Source organism: Bactrocera dorsalis, chromosome 2, assembly GCF_023373825.1.
Source record: "Bactrocera dorsalis isolate Fly_Bdor chromosome 2, ASM2337382v1, whole genome shotgun sequence".
NCBI lineage: Eukaryota > Metazoa > Arthropoda > Insecta > Diptera > Tephritidae > Bactrocera > Bactrocera dorsalis.
In genome coordinates, this window is record NC_064304.1 from 30,706,674 (window position 1) to 30,730,141 (window position 23,468).

Below are 23,468 nucleotides of genomic sequence, written 5' to 3' on the forward strand. Positions count from 1 at the left end.
ATAATTTCCACACCAAAGCCTACCGTCGGCCAACTGGTCAACTTCTGACAACGCGCTGGAAATAATTAATATACTGCAGAATCAAGTGGTTTCTCCAATTAAAGCATCTTTTAAAAGATGAAAATGTTTTCGCTGTTGCAGAATCTGCAATTGCAATTTCTGGTCAGAGTTGGATAACATGGTCTGCGAAGAGAAGAAGAAAACTGGTAACGTCGACTTAACAGATGTTGTCATCGTCTATGCCTCTGCACCATATAGCAGGTTGGGGATGTTGAGTGACTTGTAGAGTTTGGTGTTTGTTCGTCGAGAGAGTACTTTACTTCTCAATTGCCTGCTCAGTTCAAAGTAGGTATCGAGCAACTCAGAGAGGTCCTACCCGATCCTGACAGAGCTTTCGTTGTTGCTCAACGTCAGCCTATACAGCCGTATTAGTTTTGCGGGGATACCAAATTCAGACACCGCGGCATAAAGGCAGCTCCTTTCCGTGCTATCGAAAGCAGCTTTGAAATCGACGAAGAGGTGGGGTGTCGATACTCTTTTCACGGGTCTTTTCCAAGATTTGATGGTGAATATCTGGTCAGTTGTAGATTTTCCATGCCTAAAGCCACATTGATAAGGTCCAATCAGTTTGTTGACGGTGGGCTTTAATCTTTCACACAATACGCTCGATAGAACCTTGTACGCGATGTTGAGAAGGCTTATCCCACGGTAGTTCGCGCAGATTGTGGGGTCTCCATTTTTATGTATTGGGCATAGCACACTTAAATTCCAATCGTCGAGCATGCTTTCGTCCGACCGTATTCTACAACGAAGCTGATGCATGCTCCTTATCAGTTCTCTGGGGGTTCTGGACAGACTAGCTCCAGTCTTGAAACTTTCTGTCTCAAAACAGTTTACTTCGATCAACATGGTCAAAATCAGTACACACTGTGCGGGCTGCATTGATCAATGACCGAATCGTTACCCGTTTATACCCTGAACAGTGTATATTAAGTTTACCATGAAGTTGTAACACCAAGCAGGAATCGTCGGGGACGGGCTAAGTCGATTTACTCATTCACTTACTAGTTGAGTTTGATCGATGCTTCAATCTGAAATTTTGCTCACGTACTTTCTATTCCAAAAAGCTGCTCAGTCAACGTATATCTTTCCTTCCGCCTAAGATCTTAATTTATAGTCCCAATTGTGGGGACTGCGCTGTAAAACATGGTCTCTGTATTGGCTGTGGCTCCAATTTGAAAGAACTACTGACTCGGTAATGACAGAAACTCTTGCCGCTTTCGGGATTTTGTTCCAGCTTTCGTTTCTAAGCAATATTAAAGAGCATTGTTTCATTGGCATCTCTACTAAGCTGCCCACAACTGTACAGAAAACGCTTTCGAAGGTCTCTGCAGTGGCATTGTGGCACGCTCGAATTGTAACTATTGCCTCAATGTTGCTGCACGAACGCCCTACAGTCTTGTCGATGCTTGGACAGACGGACAGCAAGCTTAAAAAAATAAACTCGCGCCAATAGCGTTGCATGCAACAGCGTACAGTAATTGCATGCCACATGCCGTCAGCTAAAATAGCGAAACGATTGCTCGATCGCTTACAGCGTGCCGCATCATGTTGCGCCACGTGTGGCATTCACAGCGAATAAATTTAATGCATCAATTTCATTTTCCACTTACTTGTTGTTATTGTGTTGCGCTTGTCGCTTATGTGGCACAGACTCGCATTCGTTGCAGCTGTTGTTATTATTGTTGCAGCTGTTGTTGTTATTGTTGAAGCTGTTGTTGTTTTTTGTATTGCAAAGTTGTCTTAATGCCGTGCCAAGGTTGCCGCCTGCCTTTGCCGTGTCGCCTGCGTGCTTGCCACATCAACGCCTGCCGCCGTTACAAGCGTTGCAATATTGCCACATGGCCACACACACACACAGGCATACACAAATACACAAACGCGTGCACCTATACATGCGAGTGGCGTAGAATAAACACGCCCTCACACATTCGCTGATACGCGTGCGTCGCGCTGCCGCTGCCGCCTGCGCTCGGCGCCAACACACTGCAGGCGCTTAATTGTATTGAAAACTTTACTGAGAGCATATTAAATGGAATTTTAATAAGGATTTATGTACGAAATTTCAAATTAATGACATTCTGTTTTTACAAGCGCGCCACACACACACGTACACACACAACTCTGCTCTCACACACATAGCGATGTAATATGCTGGAATGTATGCACTTAATTGTCCTTTGCGTGATTTTTAGTGTTGTCGTTGTTGTTGTACTTTTTCTTAACTTAAAGTTCGCTCTTTTTGCTGGCGTTGCGTTTTTGTTGTTGTTATTTTTTCTCAATAAATTCGCTTTACACTCAATTCATTTCCGTAAGGCGCTGCCAGCAGTACAAAAACAACAACAACAACCACAAAGTGAGTGTGGCAGGTGTGCGTTCCTTTGTCATCGTCTTTGTAATGAATTTGCAAATTAATTGCCATTGAGGCGGGGATTTATTGAATTGACCTGATTATGAGGCGCTTAAGTAAAAGTGATAGACAATTTTCAATTTGGCTTGCAGCTGGCGACAGCGAATGAAAGGTGGGATATATGGGTGTATGCAAAAGACATCTAGGGTTGCGTGGCCTTCACTCTGCATTTAATGCTTAAATTCACAAAAAATATGATCTTATTGTGTATCGAAATAATATTGAATACGACGCTACAGGGTTTGTCCGGAATAAAATAGGACTGATTTTGCCGCGATTGTACTTTGGGTCCGACAAGACATCGCAGCTGACTGGAAATGGTCTACGACAACGCCCCAACTCACACAGCCTTTCCTGCGAACAACTACCTAACCAAGGTCGGCATCCCAACGCATCCGCAGACGTTCTACAGCCCAGATGTGGCCCGGACTTTTTATGTTTTCTTGCTTGAAAAGGTCGATGAACGGGGATCCAAGCAACATGTACCTCGACTAACAAGCCTATTCCGGAGAATGGCTTCCGTGACGCCTTCAATGCTTGGAAATCGCGCTGGCAGCGCTGCATCGACGCAGGAGCAGCCTATTTTGAAAGTTTTTAAAGAATTGTAACGATTGGTTCAATAAATTATTTTAAATCGACTCAGTCCTATTACTTTCCGGACAAAGCCTGTATACTTCTTTTCGATGTAAAAGAAATATGTCCGCATTCTGCCCCTGAACCTTCTTCATCCTTTCAGCGATTGGTACGAATTGAGATATTAATCGATACCGTGAATAGAACAAGGAATTGTAAAGACACGATATTTCTTTTGAATGGCGTTCTGAAGTAGGATTTCTAGTTGAACTAAGTACTACTTAACCGAATATAAATGCTATTCTAAAGTAAAATATTGTTTTCTTTGGAATTTATTTCTTCACAGAGAAATACCATAAGACACAATACAAACCTTGCGTCAGAATCAGAAATAACCAAGACTCACTTGACTGCTGACTCACCTTAGTACTTTTAGATCTTGATTATATAGAATCGGTCATAAAAAATTCATAAAATCTTAATGCCTCTTCCAAGAATGTACTAACAGGTCAGAAAAGAAAACATTTTTTTTTTGTTTTGGTTTTTGGGTCGGTGGAATCATCAGTCTATATTTCTTAAAAAAAAATGCCATTGAGAAAGCAACCGTCAATGTTGAACGTTATAGAGCCTTGACAACCGACTATTTGATGACTGAAATTGAAGCCGGTGATCTCGGCGATTTTTGGTTTCAAAAAAAATGGCGCCACTTTCCGTACATCGCATCAATCAAAAGATTTACTGAAAGAACACTTCGGTGAGCAGATAATCTCACGTTTTGGGCCGGTTGATTGGCCACCTAGAAAGTGTCCTATCACAAAGTTAGACTTTCCCTGTGGGAATATGTAAAGTATCAAGTCTATGTGGACAATCCCACTTCGATTCAAGCCTTCGAGCTAGACATCTCCCATATCATTCGACAGTTACCAGTCGAAATTTTCGAAAGTAAATTGAACTCAACGAATGAACCCTCTGAGACGTAGCCGTGGCCAATATGTGTAAGAGATAATCTTTAAAAGTTAAATGACAAATAACGCTCCTTTAAATGGTGATAAACATTTCTCATTATTTTTGTTAGTTACTGTGTTTTTTCTTTTAAAAAGTAAAAAAGCTCGAAAAGGAGCACACTATAACCCCAACGGTCTATCTCGACTTCGGGCAAAACTACGAGTCCCATACAAAAATGTTATTTTCCAAATTTCTACGAATGAACTTGTGTATATAGACTTCTTGCACAAAACCTAAAAATTTATGTGAAAAATGCACATAACCAAATTCTTACGTTTTTTTTATTTTTATCTTGGACAGTTTTATTGAAACCTTTAATTTTGTAACAGTATGTTCAGTTGAAGAATCTGACTTGAAATAAAAAATAATAATTTCAAAGTTGCGGTTGGCAAGTAGCCGCTCCGCCACACCACAAACAGATTTCTTCATTTATTAATCACAAACAATTTCGCTAATACATATTTACAGTTTAAAGTAAACTACTTACACTTTACTCCCTTTCAAATGTAACGAAGAAGATAATAATAACTATTTTTTGTTGCTTTGCTTTTGCAACATTTCCGTAATTACAGAGAGGTCTGGCCCGAGAACGACGCTTTCGGCGCCATGTCCGCCGCACCAGAAGATGAATTGTTGCTGCTGCGTGAGATCTACATGCACAACATTGAATCAGGTAAGTAACAGCGCTTTTAGTATATGTATGTATAAGTCTCCCATCTACTGCCCTCCTCCCCATGGAGCAAATGTTTGCTTTCAATTTTCGTTTTCGCGGCGCAAACAAACCTTTCGCAACTATTAGCAAACTTAATAATTTATTCACTCTTTGTATCTTGTTGTTGTTGCTGGAATGCTACTCTGTTTCGTTGTTGTTGCTGATTTTGTTTCTTGCATTTTCCACGCGGGCGAATAATTTCACTTGCAAAGCGCAATTTTGACTGGCAATATTTCTTCTTAACGGCGCATCCACTTCTTGCGCTTGCCGCTCTGCTCTCTCTTGCCTGTCATTCTCGCGCTGCAGCTGTCAGGTATTGCATTTGAAAGCCACTCGCTTGCCTTCGGTGGCGGCCAGCGTGAAGGGCAAGCGCCATGTCAAGTGCAAATGCTGCGAATTTGTAAATTGTCAGTGCAAGCTGTGCCCTCTCGCTCTCTCTCTCTATCTCTCTCTTTCTCTGCTTGTGTGTGTTTGTGACGTTCCGGTTGCCCGTTGGGTGTGCGCGCGTTGACGTTGCAAGGCAGTGCGGCGCAGCGGAAATTGGTTTGCTGCAGGAAATGAATGAAAATCGTAATTACTGCGTTAATTAAAATAAAAATCGTGCATTTGGAAGATCTTAATGTTGCCAGTGCAATGTGGCCACCCGACGTTATGCGCTGCGTTTCGGATTCAACGTGCCACATGGCCAGTTGGCCGATGTTGAAAACGACTTGGTGCATAAAAAAGTGTTGCAGAAAAAAAAGTTAACTGCAAATTTCTTACACTTCCCCCTTACTATATAGCTTAATTATACCACTGTGCAACTTGTTGCACGTTGAAAGCAACTTAGTTTTGTTAAGTCAAAGAGGGTTTGTAAAATCTATGTTGATTGGCGAAACAAGCGTAAACTTATGAAATGAAGTCAGCAGTACAGAATTTTGCGGAAATTTTTTTTTGAATTTTCAGTCGGTGTGGCAACTCTAAAGTAGAAAAAATTTGAATTTGGCTAAATTAACTCGCTAAACGGTTTCTAATAATGAGAAAAATGCTTAATGGTTGAAATTATTACATCAGTTGAAATTTTTTAAATATAACGGTACATTTGAAAACCGTCATATTTAAGTAACTAAGTCACCAGGTTTCCTATCTTCTTAAAAATAGGCGAAACAAAGATAAATTTTTGAATTTAAGTTAACAGAAAATAAATTTGCGTGAAATTTTTTTGAATTGTGAGTCGGTGTGGCAACTCTAAAGTAAAAAAAAATTGAATTTGGGTAAATTAACGCACAAAACTTTCCAATAATGAGTAGAATTTTTAATAGTTGTTATTTATACTTCCGTTAAACTTTTTGAAGTATAACAGTACTCTTGAAAGACCGTTATATTTAAGTAACGAAGTCACTAGACCTTCTATTTTTTAAAAAATAGGCAAAATAAAGATACATTTATGAATTTAAGTTAACAGAAAATAATTTTGCGGAAATTTTATTGAATTGTTAGTCGGTGTGGCAACCCCAAGTTATACAAAAATCGATTTTAACACACTAAAAATTTTCTAATAGTGAGAAGAGTAGCTAAGAGTTGGAACTTATTCATCAGTTCAACTTTTTGAAATATGTATAACGGTGCTTTTGAGAGACCGTTATATCTAAGTAACTATAGTCACTAAGCTTGTAATATACTCAAAAATAGTTTATATGCTTTCTAGAAATTAAAAAATATAATTAAAATTAAAATATCTTATTTCGACCTGTCTGTCTGTCCTTACCTAGACCAGAGACAACGCTAACGGTATTTTTCGAAACGCTCAAAGTACAACATTTATGTAATCCACACGTTTTTAGCTAATACGACTATATACATATGTGCATATATACGGGCCACGCCCACGCATATATAACAACCACGCCCACCCACCACGTAATAATTTTCTCAGAATCTTCGAAATTCCTAATTTAATAACTAAAACTCATATTTTCCACTAAAAAATTGTAAACGAAACGTGTCTTGCCATAAAGCTGTAAAATCCGCCCGAAGTCAGCCACACCTTACTGCTTTAAAACCTTCGTCATCATATTTTTTGTATACGAGCAACCGTAAAGCTGCGTGCTGCAAGGCACTAAATTATTTTATTCTCCTTTATTTCCTTCCGTGTCATTCAGTCAGCGAATGTTGCATACGCCAAGGCGCTATGCCAAGGTGAATAGCCTGCAAACTGTTGCCAGCGCGCGCATTTCAAACAATTATCTTTTTTTTTGTCATTCTCTTACGCTGCAGTTCTGAACTAACACAGACATACAGATGTATGCCAGCATATAACGGTATATTCTTTGTCACTCTGCGTTGCATGCTGCATTTTTTAATGTGCCAGTTAGTGGAATGAAAGCAACAAATTATCTCAAACAAATTGTTTCGGTTCATTAAAATTAAACGAAACGAAATGAAAGCAGAGCAAACAGTTGAAACAAAGCGTAGCTTAATAAAAGACGAACAAAGCAAAGTAGTGCCAGCAAATAATTTCCATTCTCTCTCGTTGGCTCTAGAAAAGTTCAAATAGCGAAATTACAGCTGGAAATCATTGTGGGCGTAAAGGAAGTGCTGCCTTTGCATGTGTATGTGTGTGTGTCTGTGGGTTTAATAGAAAAATGCCGTAATTTTCTATGAAGTTAGTATGAAGAAGGGAATGAAATCACTGGCACTTAGTCGGCGCGCTGTAGCTGTAATTTGCTATGCAAAGCAGGTTAGCGCAATATATAGTCTAGAACTGCAAGCGGCGGCAATGGAAGTAAAGCGCCTAACTAAAGCTGAGAGGGTCTAGAGGCTGTGGATACGCAGAGCTTGGCAGCGCTTGGCTTTTATGTCTCATTTGTGACAACTCGGTTAACGCTCTTTACTTGACTTATTTTGTTTAATCATTTTTATTCTTGTTTTTATTGTTGATATTGTTTTTGTTCACTCTAAGGTTAGTAATAATGAATGAAAAAACAGATTGTGATAGTGCCCAAGAAATATGTGATTTTTTGTGCATTAAAAGCCATCTCCGCGGCTTTCGCAATAGCAAAGACCTCAGCGTGCAATTTATTCGTCCGTCTTATGCCTAACTCACGACAGAATATAAAATCCAAGCAAAAGTATTCTATGAATTTTTGACTTGATTCAAGTACACTATATCCCTAATCATCGTAAAATCACAATTATTGAATCAGTTCGGAGAGCAGCGCCGTATTTCATCCTGAGATGATTTTAGTTAACTCTAAGACAAATTTGGTTTGTTGTGCTTTTGATACTTAAAATTATTCGGAAAATTTGTTCAGCAAAGCACCGCAACCTTTGCTTTATTTCAAAATCTGCCTCAGTTTCGGTGATTTCTTACGCCCATTTCATTGAGATCTGAGAATTTTCTTCTTCATCTTCAAATTAGATCGTGTTTTTTTCCTTGCAACGTTCAAATAGTCATTATGAGTGGAGTTTTAATTTTTGAGATATTTAAAGAATTTTATTTCATAAACGCCATCCACCTCCCTTCAAAATTTTAATCCCAATACCTTTGCCAAACTGTTCAAGTCCTTAGGTACCGAATATCCCCTGTATCTATATGTACTCGTACAATTGAAGTTCAGAGAGAATTCTCTCCTGTAACTCTGTGTATTAAAAATGTGCTGAATCGGGACAATACTTCCCTGAGCCCCCGTATAGCTAATATAAGTTCCTGGTCACTTTATGAGAAATTTGATTTTAATTTATTCACGATTTCATCACATAATAGATGTTTAATTCTTCCGCACCCCAATTAATCCGTGTGACGAGCCCTTTCGACCCCACTGTGCGTCGTAAAGACCGTGTTACTCGGAAGATAATTTATTTTTTGTTCACATTTTACTGTGCTTTTAAAAATATTTATCAGTGTGCCATTGAAATGTTTTTTAATTTCCCAAAATCACCTTTTTTAAGGGCCCCTCAAGTTGGCTTGGTAATTATTGTAAGAAGTTATAAAATTAGCTATGAAAGCAAAATGAGCATACGTGGTATGACAATTAAGTAATGAGATTGATTCCATAAAAACCGTATATTTGAAAATTATTCTACAACTCTGCCATCACCTTTAAAGCAGTATGGTAACATTTCTGGAACGCTTCGACTGGGATGTCCGCGAGTACACTCGTCACGGCCGCCTAGATGTTCGTAATCGACTCAAAATGGGTTCCCTTGACCACCGATTTTGTTTTAGGAAACAAAAAAAAGTCAAAGGGTGACATGTCAGGCGAATAAGGCGGCTGTTGCTACACGGCGATCCCTTTAGAGGCCAAATACTGGGACACGCTGAGGCGCTGCAGGATCCGGTTACGAGCGATGTCTGTGCGCACCCTGTTGACTCGGTTTCGCATTCTTTCGAGTACTTGGCAATAGTAGACTTGATTCACAGTTTTCACCGGTGGAACGAATTCTTTGTGGACGATTCCACGGCTATCAAAAAAGGCAATAATCATCGTTTTCACCTTCGACTTGCTCATGCGAGCTTTTTTCGGGCGGGGGGCGCACGGAGACAACCATTGAGCACTATCACCATACACTCTTACAATTTTAGCGTACGTTTCCGAAGCTGTTTCGCGCAATCTGGCGCAAAATTTTATCGCGACGTGATAGCACTACAACACACGTCTACACAAGATGACGCAGCAGGCGAACTAAACAAGCTAGAGCGATGGTACATATGGCAATGGAGAGGGCAGGGATGCCGGAAAAAGAGAAAGGGATTTTCAAGCTCACAGGTTTACCACAAGCGCGGCAATAAAATCAGTCTCATAACTTAATTGTCAAACCTCGTACTACGTTCAGCAGGAATGATTTTTATTAATTTTATAGCCGGGGAATGAACTAGTTGATGAGCTCGCCCGCTCCGCAGTATCCATAAATATGGTAAGACACAAACCTTTCATTGCAGTTGGTTTCTATACCATAAAGAAGCTGCTCTGCGATTTAGGCAGAAAGGGGTATTCTCGAAGGAACTTATCAATATGCTGGGAATAAGTAAGACGTTGTGACTTAGAAAAGGGCACAATAGACCTTAAGTCGCGTGCAATCTTCATTTATTTATCTAATTTAATCTATGCTGTTTCTAAGCGTTTGACGTATGCTCGCTACAATAAAATAGTCATTTAAGTCTCCAACTGACTGAAAAAATATTAAAAAACCATATTTTTGTAAGGGATTTTCCTAATTCAATATCGAAAAATGCAACTTTTATCACTTGGTCAGGCCCAGAGGACGGTCAGACCTTTATGCGAAAGACATCTATTTTCTATAAATTTTTTTGTTGTACTTTTAATGCTGTCCACCAAAGCATTTATGCCGTTAAATTCTGCCTGAAGGCTGTGAACTCGATTAATCTCCACTTTATTAATCAAAACACATACAAAAGACTACCAACACATACACAATAGAATAGAACATAAAACAGCCTTGAAAATCCATGAATTCGCATAAAATTTTGTGAGTTTGTCTGCTTATATGTCTTTCGCTTTGATTACAATTCGGGAGCCCCAAGGCAGGCAAGGCTGTAAAAGCAAATTATCGCAATTCTATTTGAAATGGCGCTATTCATTTATATTTCACGGCGGTGATTTGCAAATTTAATGGCGCGCAACGACACTATGGGCGCGTATTTAGCTGATGCCAATAGAATGCTTGGGCGTAAATAGACTGGCATATTTTTTGCTGCAATTTAAAACTCGCTAATAGACGTTTGAACATATTGAGCTGATTTGCAAATGTACAAAGATTTTATTTTCTCATTTTTTATTTGCTTACTTTGTCTGCTGCTGGCTGCCAACGCCCTCAAATGCCAAAAATCACAGCGAAATTTGTATTGAGTGCAACAACAACAACAACACGCAGGTATATAATAATAAATATGAGAAAAAAAGCGAATTTGAAAAGAAATCGATAGCTGTCTGCAAGCGAAACACACACAAACACACCAATCCATAAACACACACACATTCAAAGCAGTGATATTAAGCAATACATTACAGCGGCGCCGCACGTCTTCTTATCGCCAACTGGCGTTTCGTTGCGCCGCTGCGCGTTTATGCACATTTACACCTGCTCCCACCGTCTGTGTGTGTGTTTATGTACGTGTTTGCGCGCCACAAATAAATTCATTTCGCATTAGAGATGCATATGCAAACACAGCGGAGAAAGAGCGCTGGAAAGAGAGCACGAAAAAGAATAATAATAACAAATGACAAAAAGTGAAGTGCAACCAGAAAAAAACTGTGTTACAACAATGTTGTTAAGATAAAAGTTTCCGCGAACACACACACCCACACATACATACACAGGTACTTGTAGCTAAGTAGTTGTGGCAAGTACACGCTGCAGGTGAGCAGCCTCAGTTGTGTATGTATAGAAGACGTGTGTTATGCAATGATGGCAGCAGCATGATAAAAGCTAACTGCTTGCCGCTGAGCAGAGGCTGTATGCCAGCGCCTTGAGGTAGGCAACGCATAGCACCTACAGCCGCCGTAGTTTAGCGCTCTACTCAGCACAAACCACACACGCAGTCACAAAAATAATAAAACACACATACACACATATACATATATATATATATTTATATATCTACATATATATATTTATATATCTACATATATATATTTGTATATGCACATTATGTGTTTGAATGTTCGTAAATGCTGCTCTATCGTCGACTGAAACATGACTTTTTAATTTTGTTGTCATTTTCGGCGCGGCGCTGTCAGTGCGCCAGCGGTGATAGCATATCTCCTGTGCTACCATCTGCCATTTGTTGTTGTTGTTGCGCTCTTCTTGCAGTCTCAGAACTTTAGTGTCTTCATTTTTCAGATTTTTGGCTGCTTCTTCCTGTGGAAATCTACACAAATACTTACATTTACATACATACTTACATGTAAAGTACTTTCGGGTGTGAATATAATTCTTTAAAGTTATTTCCATTTTTAGTTAAGTTTGTTTAATGCAATGAACTATTTAATTTTATTTTAAATTATTTTTTTCAAAAATGAATACCTATTAAAGAAGAAAATGCTCATTAAAGTCTTAGAGAGCTGCTAGATCAAGAGGTGTGAAACCTTTTGAAATGGTTGCATAGCTCACATAGATTTTATGGGTTTCCTTTGTTCTTGACAACAATCTTCATTGACTAATGCTTTTAGTTCACCATCTGCAAAAATTCTTCTTCAAATAATATTAAATACTCCAAAACACAGTTGGACGTGCTTAGCTAAGTAAGTAGGTTGGTGGATGGAGTGGATGTCCGACGACGCACATAGGCCTTTAGGAGGCCCATTGTGAAATAACCGGGACTAAAATCCTCTCACTCTATTGTTTCCTCCCTGAACTATCTAGTGCTTGTGATGAAATTCATCAGTATATGTAGTTTTATATATGCAACCTATGATACGTCATCCAGAAACCCTCGACCGCTAGTTGCGAATCGTTGTCTGTACCAAACCCTGCTTGCGCATGGAAGCTGTTTTACTGTTTTATGTCCTGGCAGCTTCTACAATGATTCTTGTATCGTATACCTAGTCTGCTGGCATATCTGCCAATCAGGCAATGCCCTATTAGCATTCCTAATACAGTCCCCGTAACCTACCTTTTTAATTTTAATAATCAATACGTGCCGCGCATACTCCAATCGTGTCAGGTTTGTCTCTTTGTTGAACAAGTTCATTTATATTTATAACATGCTTGTTGATTAAAAATCGTCGATTATCCAGAGGCTTTCTTTAATTGCAGTTTCACTTTGAAGACACTGCAATGGTTTGTTGTAGGAAAGGAAACTATTTAACTATTTTAGAATGCCCCTCACTATATGCGACTAATAATGAGAATTCCCTCAGTCTAAGATGTGACTACGCTGCCAGCTGCTTACAGAAAAACTACATTATTCTCTACCCTGGCAATATGCCTTATGCCATAATCGGCCTTACAACTGCTGTGTAGAGCCAATGAGTTGTCCCAGTCGTTTATCTCCATTTTGGCGTCATCATACGTTTACAGGTGAAAAGTGCTTTAGCTGGTATCTTTAATATAGCGTCCAAGTTTGGTTTCCATGTTCAAAATTACTCCCAAATATCTTATCCAATACCTTATTGTTAGCCTCGCAGGATAACTTCTGGATTCTGAATTCTCTTAAACAGTGAACAAGCCATCATTGACCGCCAGGAAGGTTTTGCTTGGTAGAATCGGAAAGGAATTATCCACTATGAGTTGCTCCCATATGGCCAGACGCTAAATTCTACCATCTACTGCGAACAACTGGACCGCTTGAAGCAGGCGATTGACCAGAAGCGTCCAGAATTGACAAACAGGAAGGGTGTAGTGTTCCACCAGGACAACGCCAGGTCACACACTTCGTTGATGACTCGTCGGAAGCTACGGGAGCTCGGATGGGAGGTTTTATCGCATCCAACATATAGCCCGGACATAGCGCCAAGTGATTACCACCTGTTCCTGTCCATGGCGAACGCCCTTGTTGGCGTAAAGTTGAACTCAAAAAAGGATTGTGAAAAGTGGCTGTCCCAGTTTTTCGCAAATAAGAAGGGGGGCTTCTACGAGGGGGGTATTCTGAAGTTGCCGTCTATATCGAAACAGATAAACGAACGAAACGGTGCATATTTGAACTAAATCCGATCACCGTAACACTTTTTATAAAGCATTGAATAAAAAGCAAAAAAGGCGGAAGGAACAAACTAATATTATCAAAAATATATATTAAAAGTAATTAAAAAATCAACCCTGTTTCGTGCTAGTACTTGAATTTAAAGTTTGCTATTATTAGTCTTAAGTACTTCTGTGCAAAATCCCCTACGACCATGATATCCAAATGAAGAATTACATATGGTGTGTGGTGTCTAAAACATTTTAACGTCTTCTTCTCTTTCTTCCTGCAATTTGTGCTAATTTTGTTTTGGTAAGTGTTTTTCCTTGTTGAGCATATCTTGTGTGTTTGTTATGCTTTTGTTTCGGCAGTGGCTGACTTAAGATTTGGGTAGGAGCATAAATTGGCAACACGTACTAATGTGCCTGTGTTATAAATAGTATTCACTTAAGCGGCTTTCTGAATACTTATAAAGAACTTGTATGCAAATAAATCAAAACAGCCATTGAAATTGACTTCACTTTGCGACTTATTGGATGTATTTGTAGTATGTTATTCTTAAATTCTTGTAAATCAGTTACATAAAATAAAAATGGTATTTTTACAAAAACAAGTAATTACAATGAAAATTTAACCAATGAAACCTGTGACTATGCTCCCCTTCTCTCTTATACATTACATTCCAGCTCACTTGCTTCCTTATATGAAATTATAATTCTTCGCCACTTCTTTCAAACTTTTATAACCTCAAATCTTTGAAAACTAAATTTTTTACACACGGCAGATAATAGAATTATGTCCTCTGAAAAAAGCCTTGAAAACTATCTTGTAGCTCATGAAAAATAGTGCAAAAATATAAATCAATTCCGCAACACACGCGAAACTTTCCTGCTTCAAGGCTGCACATATGCGTAGGCAAAGCCGTTATATACCGAATTAAGCCTAGGAAGTTTAAATTTCTGCAAACTTTTCACTTTTATGCGCGTTTTCAAAAGGCTTTTGTGCGTGCAACTTTGTGCAAAGTCCTTCGTGTTTTCAATGGGCGACAATTTGCCGAAAAGACTCGTGAAAACTGTGAATGAATATGCGTGTGAGCTGTGTTTGTGTATAAGTGCACTGTAGGAAATTGAAATTAAATTCATTCTTCGCTTTCCAGTATACAAATCAAATATCAATCCGTGGACCCAGACACCAAATATGTGGACTCTAGTAAATGTGGCTGATTTTTTACTGATTATATTGGTGAATCTGTGAAGTCTAGTATTGAAATTGAGAGCATGTTCTTGTACCGAATATAAGTAATATCGAATCTATACTTCCCTTACTCCTCCTATACATAATATGAATATTTTCGAATTTACACTCGTATTGATCAATGGCAGAGTAAAAAATGTTTTTTTTTTCATCGAAATTTAGTCCCTCAAAAAGCAAGTCTTCAGTTTTTTTTTAATTTTTCTACTGGGTTCCATCTTGCCTCAGCTCAGTAGCTGCCCTGCGCTAACATGTCATGTTCATTTGTCCGTGTATAAATGTTTATGTGCGTGCACATATCTTCCAACTGTTCACGCATAAAATGTAGGCGAATAACGGAAGTCTTACAGCTGCTTCGCATAGCGGATCATCTGCAAACTTATGAATGCCACCGTGTGCCCTCGACGTAGCTATGAGTATTTATATACAAATCTGCCATGTGATTATGCATGAGTGGTTGTGATTTAGCGCTTATTCATATGAGAAGAGAAGCGCATAATTTTTAGCTAACACTCAAAGGATGCTGTTTTGAGAGATGCCAAAAATAAGCATTATAAATTTAAGTTTGTGGCTAAAATTGACTAAAATGCGCTTTATAAATTTATTATTAGGTGATTTCATATTTTTAACCTATTTTGGGAAAATTTTCAGTTTCATTATAATTTTCTCACATAAAATTTGCGCACCTGCCGCTCGAAATACAGTTGATGAAAACAGCAAAATTTTATTTTAAGCAAGTGTCTCACATGAAAAGTGAGACCAGAAAGGTCTTTTATAGCTCCGTAGGTGTAGCTCCTGTGCGCATGCAACGGGACAAATATAGAATCGCCAGCACTGCTTTGTTGATGTTGACAAGGGAAGGGCAGCGTAAACACACACACAGCCGTTAGAAAGCGACCTTTATGCCCGCGCTTTGCAAACAATCGAGTTTTTCCTTCAATAAAAACCAAACATATCAAAGCCTTTGACGGCAGTGAACTCTTTGAGTGTTTGCTAAGTTTTTTGCTCAAATCTCCTTTGGCGCAGATATGGCCTTTTCAATTCACTTGCCGGCCTGCCTCTGTTCGCACTATTCATTAGAAGATTTGACTCCTTTTTTTTTTTAATAGTTTTTCAAACTTTTAGTCACACGTTTCGCGATGTGCGTGTTCTAGAAGTCACTGTGTGTGGTACTTGTTGCTGTAGTGCAAAATTCCTGCGAAATGTTGAGCTTCGCGAAAGTGAAGCCAGCAGTAAACAGTTTTAATTACGCGCAAATATGAAATGAAAGTAAGCGAGTTGGTATTACGTTTTTACTTTCACAACTCAACTGTGTCACGGTAAAACGAGTTACATTTGTGCACCATGGCGTATGAGTAATCTCAGTGAAGTATGCAGCAAGCCGCGCATTTTGCGCTATTTACAATTTCATTTCGCTTTGTCGTTTTTATAAATATTTATTAATATTATACATATGTACATTCTTGCCTAGCCGGTTTTATGATATTAAACACCCGAGCTTTATTCGTTGCGCAGGAGTTCCTAAAATCACACTAGCCTATACAGGCCTTCTTAGGCTAGTTGAACTCGTAGATTGGCCCATTAGCCGCCATTTGGTATCAAAATGACAATAATAATTCTAACCCGAATTTGATATTTATTAAAGCCTCAGAGAGTAATTCCTATTCGTTTTCTTTGCACCGAGAATATATTGTCAATGGTAGGTCTTTGATGAGTGCTCTAGCCTGCCCAACTCTTTAAGGCGTAGGAGTTATTCATATGTCGGCCTTAAAAAAATCAAAGTTATTTATTGTTATATGTCAAAATTCTACACATTTTTTGAAAAAAAAAAACTTGGGATAAAGTGTTAAAATATCCGAAGAGGGTTGAAAACGCTTTGACAACGAATTACGTCCAGGACGGCCACTAACATAAACTGATGATCTACACGTCAATAAAGTAAAGGAATTGGTGCTCGAGATCTTATTGGCATCGTTGGAATATCGGAACGATCAGTGAAATCAATTTTGAAAGATCATTTGGGCCTAAGAAATGTGAAATCACGCTTGGTTCCGGAATCATTCAACTTTTTCGAAATACAATGTCTCGTTAAGGTCTATGAAACAATGCTCTACGACTACCAGAATGTCATCAAACGTATTATTACTGGCGATGAGTCGTGAATCTATGCTTACAACCCGGAAACACGATCAATCGGCCGAATATCATGTTAAACGTGTGCGGAAACCGAAAAAACCACGTCAAGGCGGGTGAAAAATCAAGGTTATGTTGACAGTTTTCTTCGATTCTCGAGCTGTGGTGCACTCTGAATTCCTTCCGACGGACCAAACTGTCAATAAGAAATGCTATTTGAGTGTTACGCGTCATTTGCGCGAAGCTATTCGTAAAAAAAAGTTCGGCATTATGGGACGACAACTTTGGTTTTTGCTCCACGATAATGCATCGTCGCATATTGCGCTGATTCTTCGAGCGTTTTTCGCCAAATTTTCAACGAATATGTATCATAATCGCCCGAGTTAGCTCCGTGTGACTTCTGGCTATTCAACAAATTCAAACGAGTGCTCCAAGGAAATCGTTTTGAGCAATTGAAGACATTGAACGTAAATCGCGTAGGCTATACCAGAAATTGACTGCAACAACTCTTTCGAGGCTTGTAAAAAAACGTTGGCACAAGTGTATTGCGTCCAAGGCGCGTCAACATAGATTTTACAGAATAAATTAAGAATTTTTAAATTATCAAAAAAATTTTAATATATTTTGCTTATATTAGTATGCCTTGTCCCAAATGCATGCGATAAGCTCGATTATTCCCAGTTTTTTCTGTGTGTCTGAAGTGCGTTTGTCTGCGCCGATTTTGCTTTAGTCGCGGCTTAAAACAGCTGCTCGTGTTTCCCATGCGTCGCAATCGATTTTTTGTATATTTTTTGTATATTTTTTGTACCGTTAATTCAATATTTTTTCACCCAGTCGCGCTCAGGAGGTGGACGCTCTTTTTGAGCACTTTGTGTTGCACTTCCCAAAACATACCTACACACACGCGTGTGTGTACATACTGGCCTGCTATGTGCAACATGCATGTTTGTGGTTGCCATTTTTGTATTTCTTGTTGCTGTTATTGTTGCAAGCATATCTCCTTTGTATGTGCAGTCTGTAATTAAATGTCTATGTTGCGGATTAATTCATTTTCATTTGCGGTGCCATCGATCCATCACCCCGCCGGTTGACCGACCGAAAGCCTGCATACATACATAGCTGTGTGTGTCAAGTAAGTGTTGCACATTTTTACGAGCGAAATTAAGCAAAAAACGCAAATAAAATAAGTGCAGTGGTCACTGCTTTTTTCTTATTGTTGTTGCTTGCTGCTGTGCGGTTTTGCGGTTGTTCTTTGTTTGCCGACGCTGTTGCAGTTGTTGTTGCGAAAATTTTTTCAACTCGCTTACGAACAAATTAAATTACGGTCGCGTTCACAAACTCTGAGTGCAATGGGTGCAAATGTTCGCATAATTGAAAGCGTTTCCGCCCACTCGGTCACTTGGTTGCTGCACGCTGTCTGCGCTTCTGTTGAATGTTGTTGTTGCTATTGCTACTGTTGCTGCCACTATTGCTGCCGGTGTTGCAAGCGGCCGCTTCAAGCATGAAAAAGTGCCATTGAGACACACTGTGTGTCCGCTGTTGTGGGAAAAGCAGTAAAATATTGAATTTTATTTGCGTAAAAGCGGCCGGTGTTGCCAGCTTATTGGAGTTTGCATGAAAGGCGGTCGCACTCTTTTTATCCTTCTCAGATTTGTAATGAATATGCCGCAACTGCATTGATCAAAGAAGATGCGGTCAACCTGAAACTTGCGAACAGGTGGTCAAGTAGGCTGAGAGAAAACTTTTTGCAAAACTCATTAATGAGATGGTTCATGGCCTCGAGAGTATGCTCATTCGCCGCTGCAGTGGGAGTTAACCAGTTTAAGATTTTTTTTGTTATTTTTTTTCTTTTTTTAAACTTCTTTCATCTTTCCTGTGTGTTTCTGCTTAAAAACAGTTTCTTTAATCTAAATTGCTAGCCTGCCCCGGTTCGAACGAATGACTTAGTAAGCTTCAGACGTGTCCTACCAAAGCAATAGTATAAAATCGAATTTAAAGCTTTGTATTTGTGGTTAAACAAGTGTTTCTCTTTCTGGAAAAATCCGGTTGCAGAGCTAAAAAGTGAAGGTTCAATCTTCTACAAGAGTGTACAGCTGTTTAAGTACGCCGATGATATGGATATCATTAGCCGAGTTTACAACAGCGCATTAGTCATCCTTCCTTTTCACTTTTGGCGCCTATGCGAGATTCCAAGTGTAATACGGTCCTTCTTCACTTGGTGTTTCGAACGGAGTGGAAGCCATCATCTACCTCTGCCTTCCCCGGCGGGTACTGCGAATACTCTCAGAGCTGAAGTATTTTCATCCATTCGGACGACAGCCTAGCCAGCGTAGCCATTGTCTCTTAATTCGCTAAACTATGTCAATGTTGTCGGGTGTCTAGTACAGCTCATCATTCCTTCAACTGCGGTATTGGCCGTTGTCAATGCGCAAAGGACCTCAAATCCTCCGCAAAACCTTTCCCTCAAACCCTCCTAAGTCCGTTTCATCAGTTAATGTCACTGTCCATACCTTCTCACCATATAACACGACGGGAATATTGAGCGAACTTGCAGAGTTTGGTCTTTGGCGTCGAAAGTGGTCTTTACTTCTCAGTTGCCTACTCGGTCCAAAGTAGCACCTGTTGGCAGAAACGATTCTGCATTGGAAAGAAACCTTGGATTTGCATAATTGTGCCTTAAATTATAACTATTCCATTTGTGACATCGAAAATCTACATCAATTTATGCGCTATGCTGCCATGAAATGACAGTGAACCCCCAGGTTCTTACCCATCGTTAGTTGTTATGAGCTTCGTGAACTTCGTTGGCCACTAGTGATAACGATTTCACCCCAAATTGTTCGACAGTCCATAGTAATTTTTCATTTTATCTGCAAAACGGCGATACCCTTGTACAGCTAGTTATCACAGCGGCTAGTAAACCCGTGCTAACGCTAACGTACCCTCCGGATTGAAGCTAGCTTGCTACATGCAACAGCGGTCATTTGTTATGCGTGAAGAAGTAACAGTAACAAAGCGCTGTTTATTGCACCGCTGCACGAATGACAACCGTTGTGCTGGCAAATTGCAACTGACATGTTGACCTGGATAACCAGCTATTTGCATAACCCCGCATACATACCACCACACAAGCACACCCATATGCACACATTCAACGTTAGAGGCGAAGTCTCCGAAGTCAAATATTGCATTTGTCATGTAAATGAATTTGTATTCACGCGACTTCGGGGACGTGCGCTACAAATAAAGTGTCTAAGCAACGAGCGGAACGAAGCAAGAAAAGAACAGTCGAGTATAACAACCAAAAGGATAATGAAAATAACAACGAGCATGGGTAAGGCGACCAATGTGGCTTCAAAACAAAAGCTGAGTACAAAGAAAAAAAACAAAACCAAAAACAAAGTCCAAAAATAAGTTGTTCTTAGTGCATTTGTGGGGCAACCGAAGTCATAAAAATGAAAATGAAAATAAAAATAGTAAAAACAAAACACACACACATACATATATGTATGTATGTACGTTCATAAGTGACAGGGATATGCATTGTGCCTTTTGGCGTTAAGTAAACGTTTGTGGCAACTTTATTTGCAGCAAAGTTGAGCTACAAACAGTACGCACAACAAGAGCGTATCACAGCTGAAGAATGCAAAGAACAACAGCAAGTACAACAAACAACAACAGAAGATAAACATAAAAGTCAAAACTTATGCATAAAGAAAGAAACGTCAAAGTTTAGCCTCAATGGTCATAAAATTCTTTAGAGCTCCCTGCCGATGCCGATGCTGCTTACTGGGGCACAAGTTGCAGCAGTTGCACTCTGGCGGTCGCAAACTATTTCGACAATACTGTGAGTAGTGGCCGCAGCGGCGGCAGTGTGGGTGTTGCATGAATTACTCGCTTTTGCTGGCATCGTCTTTAAATGGGTCAAGTAAAACTCAAACAGTAGGACAATTATGTGTACGTACAAGTTTGTGGTGGCTCAAACCCAATGAGCAAAAAAAAGTAATTTTCCTTCACTAAGAACATTCACGTCACCGCTTAAACTCTGTTAAATTCTTTGTTTTGAGAAGATGTCGAAAAATGTTTACCATTTTATTCAGACTATCAAAGTCGGTAATAGTCGAATAAAGAACACAGCAGCCTCGGATGAGAGACTCTGTTTTCTTCTCATCATTTTGGGTGCATTTTTACGTCCCGGTCGCAAACCCAGCGCACAACCCTGGGGAGCGATGGTTCGTCTTCTCACTTTAGCTCGCTTTCAAACGGATGTTTTTTGGCTAACCAGAAGATACTTGGTAGAAGGCCGGAAGTTTTGAGCTGCTTGAGAAATATGTAAAATAATCGTTTCTGGCCACTCCCAAGTGAATGGCGATCAGAGAACTTTCCTCACTTCCTTCAACTCGTACACATGACTCCCGTCATGCCAAAGTTTAATCCGATTTTCTATATACTCGATATAATTTCCGGCTGGGATGGGCTTCAAGGCCTTCAGCGAATGTCTTTTGATGGTTTCATGGCGCGTTTCCCGAAGCGCATTTTTAGTTTCGAAGACAGGACGCGCCAGAAATGGCGAATAAGTTAGCGATGATTCACTTTTCTTATTTGACCAAAGAATCAGTCCCAGTCAGGCCGGATTACAAAAGCGTATTAACCTTCTGAAATGTTCATGAATTTTCTGCCCACAAATCCGAACGTTTGCTACTTCCCAGCAGGCATTACTTAGAGATTTTAGAACAGAAAATACTTAGTCGCTGGTGGCCAGATCTGGAGAATACGGTGGAGGCGGTAGGAATTCGAAAACCAATTCATGGATTTTTGCCATAGTTCCCATCGACTTGTGAAACTGTGCATTGTCTCGGCACTTTCTTTTTCTGCAAATGCGGCTGTTTTTCGGCGATTTCGTCCTTCTAACGGTCCAGTAACGCTATGTAATAGTCGCTGTTGATGGTGTCGTCGTTGTAACGGTTATCTGGTCTCAGTAGTGGTGGTTGAGATAAATTGACCTTGATGGTCTTCCAGCGATAGAGCTAGAAAATGTGCGGTTTCGACTAGGTCGAACCGTATGGAGAGGGGTGTCAGATGTGTAAGGTTGGTTGGGAATGCAAAAAGGTAGTTAGAATTATGTGGGGACTCGTTGCATGCTGGAAATGTATTATATTTGTTATGACGGGGTCAATTTTGTATACGTAGAAGTTTAACCTGCTACAGTATCCAGAACGATGAAACAATTCCCACGGTAGCCGGTTCTACCTTACCGGATTTTATCCGGGTTGTCTTTTCGGAGATCTAACCTGCTTAGGATTGGAAAGTGTTAGTCGCTGTTGTTGTCCCTTTCTTTTTCAAAGTGGTCAATAAAAATTATTCCATGCGCATCTCTCTCATCATCTGATGACTGCCGATTGCACTTGGCAGTGAAATAACTGAGCCATGCTTCGTTCCAATGTCACAAATCGACGAAAAAACCTCGGGTTATTAAGTTTGAGTATCTCAAAACACTTTTCCGAATCATCAACTCGTCTTCGTTTTTGGTTAAAAGTAAGCCCGCGCGGCACCGACCTTGTACAGAGCTTTCGCATACCCAAATAGTCGATATCTTCGGAGTGCCTGGTATTTCGAACAAATCCGCTTCAAGGTCATCCAAAATTATTTGGTTGATGTTTCCGTCGGTAACAACCTCTGTTGGGCGTCCACTGTGTTCACCATATTCAGTGCTCATTTCACACGTCTATACTTACCAAATTCTTTATGATTGATTTTCCTGCAATTACATCTTTTGCGAAGAAATTTCATAAAATATACGCTCTTTAAGTCAAATGGAAACAAATTCTTTATTGGGTATAACATTGCTACTATCAAGCATACATATATCTCAGAATGTATGTAGATATACTCGTATAGTATGTATTTCTTAGCGGAAGAGCGTGCTTATTGTGCTAATGCATGCGTAGTGCGTTACAACAACAATTACAATCAACCGTTAACGCACTATGCTTATGTCCATATGTACTATGCCGCTGGCCTCCTCCTGCTAAACTTGTATGTTTCGGAAGCCCTCGAGTGTCCCTAGTTTATTGTATAGCTATAAACGGGCCAGCGCACTTCTGTTAGTTCTCACCCGAATTCGGAGCGCCCGTTGCCACTACTCCAGTTTCGCTTGCTTTCGCTGTTTGCTCTCTTGTTGTTTTTCCATTTGTCACGCAAAGCTTTAATTTGCTTTGTTGTTTCTGCCGCTATACGCTTTTCCACCTCATCGAAAAAAATAGCTTGCCCTGCTGACGTTGCCTTGTTGTCGCTGCTGTGCGCCTGTTCTTCGATACGTTCCGGTTCATTTGTTTCGTGGTTTTTGGCAGCGTGCCAAATGAAAAGAAGTCGTTTTCGACATAGCAGAACCCCCGCCATCCTGCCTCAACTAAGCAATCCAATTGCAGGGTTTTAAATATTTATTGCCATGCAGGTACAGTGTGTTTGAAAAGTGCTCATCGCGGAGTAAAAAAAGTCATTAGAAAATGTCCATATTTTATAAAAGCGAATATTTCTAATAGGGAAATTTTAAGAGATATCTTAAAAAGGTTACAATACAATTTCCTAACCTCCTAGCCTTATTATTTTTGATATTTTTTATTTTTATTTTTTTTATTTTTATTTTTTTTATTTTTATTTTTTTTATTTTTAATTTTTTTTTTATTTTTTATTTTTTTTTT

General features: G+C 39.5%; 1 protein-coding gene across 1 annotated transcript in view; it reads left to right on the plus strand.

Moving 5' to 3' along the window:
• Window positions 1–23,468, plus strand: part of LOC105231878 (protein timeless homolog) — a 455,353-nt gene that overhangs the window by 113,678 nt on the left and 318,207 nt on the right. Inside the window, exon 11 of the mRNA XM_049448228.1 lies at window positions 4,621–4,721. Within this exon, the coding sequence (XP_049304185.1) occupies window positions 4,621–4,721 (101 nt within the window). The remainder of the gene's footprint in view (window positions 1–4,620; window positions 4,722–23,468) is intronic.